This window comes from Trichomycterus rosablanca, chromosome 11 (assembly GCF_030014385.1).
Source record: "Trichomycterus rosablanca isolate fTriRos1 chromosome 11, fTriRos1.hap1, whole genome shotgun sequence".
NCBI classification, from domain to species: Eukaryota; Metazoa; Chordata; class Actinopteri; order Siluriformes; family Trichomycteridae; genus Trichomycterus; species Trichomycterus rosablanca.
The window spans coordinates 2,584,496-2,589,495 of NC_085998.1; the positions used below are offsets into that span (position 1 = coordinate 2,584,496).

General features: G+C 46.4%; 1 protein-coding gene across 1 annotated transcript in view; it reads left to right on the forward strand.

Annotated features, from left to right (window-relative positions):
- LOC134323481 (aromatase) overlaps positions 1-1,753 on the forward strand; it is a 21,704-nt gene extending 19,951 nt beyond the window's left edge. Inside the window, exon 10 of the mRNA XM_063005005.1 lies at positions 1,629-1,753. Within this exon, the coding sequence (XP_062861075.1) occupies positions 1,629-1,753 (125 nt within the window). The remainder of the gene's footprint in view (positions 1-1,628) is intronic.
- Positions 1,754-5,000: the final 3,247 nt, after the last annotated feature.

Here is a 5,000-nt window from a genome sequence, read left to right on the forward strand (position 1 = left end):
TTACACTTACATTTTCAGCATTTAGCTTTTATCTTATGAGTGACTTACAGTACTGTGACAGTATACTGTCTAAGCAATTGAGAGTTAAGAGCCTCGCTCAAGGGCCCAGGAGTGATAACTTGGTAGTGGTGGGGCTTGAACCAGCAACCTTTTGATTACTAGTCTGATTATTATCTGTCATATTTGACTGAACGGGCACAAATTTCCACAGACATACTTCAAAGCCTCACACCTGAACATCACATCCGAACCCACGAACACGGAGTCGAAGGCGCCTCGCTTCAACACCAGCCTGAACTCTCGACATTTTGGAACAGGACTGCAGGGATTCACCACCATCTAACAGTGTTCCAAACTCACCTTTCATCATGGTGCTGACATGCTTTTTATGGCCGACAGTAAGTGGACACAAATTCCCACACACACACCTCCTAATTATTGGGGTAAGTTGTTTTAGTCAGACCTCAGGGCAAAAGTATTGGGACACCTGAGCAAGAGCCCCAAATGTAGGAACAGGACTGCAGGGATTCACCACCACCTTATAGTGTTCCAAACTCCAGACTCACTAAACCCTTTCATCATGGTGCTGATGTTCACTTTATGGCCAAAAGTATGCGGACACAGATTCCCACACACACACTTCCTAATTATTGGGGTGAAATGTTTTAGTCAGACCTCAGGACAAAAGTATTGGGACACCTGAGCAAGAGCTTGTCTGACATCCCGTTTCAAAACTGTGTGCATTTATACTGAATCACTTCCTTTCTAAAATAATTTGGAGCGCGTCTGTGGGAATTTGTGCCCGTTCCGTCAATAGAAGTTGGAAGAGAACACTTTACACACACTTTTAACCAAAGTGACTTACAGTACCATGACAGTATACTGTCTAAGCAGCCGAGGGTTAAGGGCCTTACTCAAGGGCCTAGGAGTGATAACCTGGCAGTGGTGGGGCTTGAACCAGCAACCTTTTGATTACTAGTCTGATTGCTGTCATATTTGACTGAACGGGCACAAATTCCCACAGACGTACTTCAAAGCCTCACACCTGAACATCACATCCGACCCCACGAACACAGAGTCGGGATTCACCACCATCTAACAGTGTTCCAAACTCACCAAACTCACTGAACCCTTTTATGGTGCTGATGTTCACTTTATGGGCAAAAGTATGTGGACACACTAATTATTGGGGTGAGTAGTTCCAGTCAGACCTCTTGCTAACAGGTGCAGGGCAAAAGTATTGGGACAACTGAGCAAGAGCTTGCTGGACATCCCGTTCCAAGACTGTGTGCATTTATACCTGTGGGAATTTGTGCCCATCTGTGGGAATTTGTGCCCATTCTGTCATTAGAAGTTGGAAGAGCGGAGGAGGCTGGGTTCGAAGTCGGGTTGAATGTTAGCAATAGATGTGGCAGAAACGACTAAAATCAATCATTAGGAGGGGTGTCCACATACTTTTGGCTTATTTATAGTGTATATAAAAAACCAATGTGGCAACAGTTTAGGGAAGGCCCTTTTTCTGTTCCAGGATGTTTCCATGGAAACAAAGTGAAATGTAATAACAGAAGTACTAGTAGGTGTCCACATACTTTTGGTTCTAGTGTGTTTCTTTCTGTATGTGACGGCAGTGGAAGTTCCGATGCAGGTCCAGGTGTCACAGCGAAGTGCAGACGGGGAACACAGGGGGAACGCCGGTCCGCTAAAATCACACCTCAAACACACAGCAGCAAGGACCAACCAATCAGGAGCCTAGCTGCCGCTGACATCACAACAGTGGACAGGAATAGACAGGAAGTGTCGCTGTTTTTGATCTTTTTAAGTACGGGACAAAAAAAAGGAAATGAGGTCGACCTTCACACCCCCCACAGCTGTGTCTGAGAACGGACATACACACACACACACACACACACACAAGCAGAGAGCACACACCTGCACACACACACCTGCACACACACACACACACAAACACACACACACACACACACACAAGCACACACACATGAGCACACACACCTTCATTTCAGTGTTTGAGAATGAACACACACACACAAGCACACACACACACGAACACACACGAGCACACACACACACACACACATTCATTCCAGTGTTTGAGAATGAACACACACACAAGCGCGCGCACACACACATACAAACACACACACACATACAAACACACACACACACACAAAAACACACACACAAAAACACACACACACACACACACACACAAACACACACACACACACAAACACACACACACACAAAAACTCACACACACACATTCATTCCAGTGTTTGAGAATGAACACACACACAAGCGCGCGCACACACACATACAAACACACACACACACACACACAAACACACACACACACACACACACACAAACACACACACACACACACACACACACACATTCATTCCAGTGTTTGAGAATGAACACAAGCACACACACACACACACACACCTTCATTTCAGTGTTTGAGAATGAACACACACACACAAACACACACACACACACACACACACACACACACACACACACACACACACCTTCATTTCAGTGATGAGATGAAAGCAGATCAGACAGAAGATTCATGCATTTATTCATCCTGTAATACAGATTCGTCCTGATCAGGGTCGCGGTGGGTCCGGAGCTGGACACCCTGGACCCAGAGCACCAAAACAGCCTGGATGGGACGGGGTGCAAATCCGCTCCCTTTTACATGTACGCTGTTTATCCAAAGTGACTTACAATTATGACTGGAAACAGTTTGAGCAAATTGAGGGGCCTCGCTCAAGGGACCAACTGTGGCAACAGTTGAGAGGATTGAACCGGCAACCTTCTGATTACTGGTCCAGAGCTTTCCCAAAATGACTTACAAATGTGACTGAATACCATTAGATTCACTGAGGCTTGTTAGGAGCCTCGCTCAGGGGCCCAACGGTGGCAAGTCTAGAATAGAATAGAATAGAATAGAATAGAATAGAATAGAATAGAATGCCTTTATTGTCATTGCACAGTGCACAACGAAATTTTTGAGCATCTCCTTGACGGTACATGTATGTACACACAGACATATATATACACATGTATTTACAAAATAAACATATACACATCTAGATACAGAAATAAACGTGTGGTTTTAAGAACTTTCCAGAAAAGAAAAGAAGAAGAAGGTTATTGCACGGTCTCTATAAATTGCACATTATTTCCTAGGATGTAAAGTTTGATAGTTTAGTGTTTTTATGGCGGAGGGGTAAAAGCTTTTCAGGAGTCTGGAAGTACGGGCCTTGATACTCCTATAGCGCCTACCAGAGGGCAACAAGGAGAACAGGTTGCAACAAGGGTGAAATGAGTCCTTTATGATGTTTGTGGCCCGACGCAGGCATCGGGTTTTGTAAATGTTCTCTAGTGAAGGCAGCTCAGTGTTGATGGTTCTCTGAGCTGATTTGATTACCCTCTGAAGAGCCTTCTTGTCAGCCTCAGAGCAGCTGGCATACCACACCAGAATGCCATGGGTGAGTATGCTTTCCACCGTGCTGTGATAGAAGGACACCAGTAGCTACTTGGACAGGTTGGCCTTTCTTAGTGTCCTTAAAAAGTAGAGCCGCTTCTGTGCTTTTTTCACTAGAGAGGTGGTGTTGGTGGTCCATGTGAGGTCCTGGGAGATGTGTGTGCCTAGGAATTTGAAATTAGACACTCTCTCTACTGTGTTTCCTCCGATGTCTAAGGGTGTAGGTTCCTCTCTCTGTCTCCTGAAGCTGATGACCATTTCTTTTGTTTTAGAGGTGTTGAGTGCCAGGTTGTTAATGGAGCACCATTCAAACAGTTTGAGGACTTCTTCCCTGTAGGCAGACTCATCTCCATTCTGTATTAATCCAATTACAGTGGTGTCATCTGCAAACTTGATGATTGAGTTTGTGCTGTGGGTTGGTGTACAGTCATGGGTGTAGAGGGAGTAAAGAAGAGGGCTCAGCACACAGCCCTGTGGAACTCCAGTACTCAGTGTCAGAACAGGGGAGAGATGGGCCCCCATCCTAACAGACTGTGGGCGGTTTGTTAAAAAGTCCTCAATCCACCTGCATGTGTGCTGGCTGACACCCAGGTTTAGCAGCTTGGATACCAGTCTGCTGGGAATAACTGTATTAAACGCAGAGCTGAAATCCACGAACAGCATCCTCACATATGTTCCCTGATGTTCCAGGTGAGTCAGTGCCACGTGGAGAGCAGTGTTGATGGCGTCTTCTGTTGACCTGTTGCCTTTGTAGGCAAACTGATGTTGGTCCAGGGTGGGCGGGAGTGAAGACTGTATGTGCTTCAGAACCAGTTTTTCAAAGCACTTCATCACCGTGGAGGTGAGAGCCACCGGTCTGAAGTCGTTCAGGCTGTTGATTGTGGCTTTCTTTGGAAGAGGCACAATGGTGGCAGACTTGAAACATTTAGGGACAGTGCAGTGGGACAGAGAGAGGTTGAAGATGTTTTTGAACACCTCTGCCAGTTGATATGCACAGTCCTTAAGTACCCTCCCTGAAATTCCGTCTGGGCCGGTCGCTTTCCTGGGGTTCACACTGCGGAGCACTCTCCTGACATCCTCTGTACTCACAGTAAGTGCTAGGCTGTCAGCAGTTTGCAGTGGTGCTGTCCTGTTCTCTGCTTCCTCCACTGCAACCCCCTCAAAGCGTGCAAAGAAATAATTCAGTTCCTCCACTAGTGAGTCACTGCTACTGGTGATTGTGTTTTTATTGCCTTTGTAGTTTGTGAGGTGGTGGATGCCTTCCCATGCATGCCGGGGGTTGCCATCACTGAAATGGCCCTCAATCTTCAGCCTGTACGCTGCTTTTGCGTCTTTGATGGCTCTCTTCAGGTTGGACCTGGCAGTGCTGTAAAGTTCGCCATTTCCCGACCTGAAGGCTGTGTTGCGGTCCCTCAGTCGGCACTTAACCTCCCTGGTCATCCATGGCTTGTTGTTTGGAAAGCATCTGATGCGCTTGTCA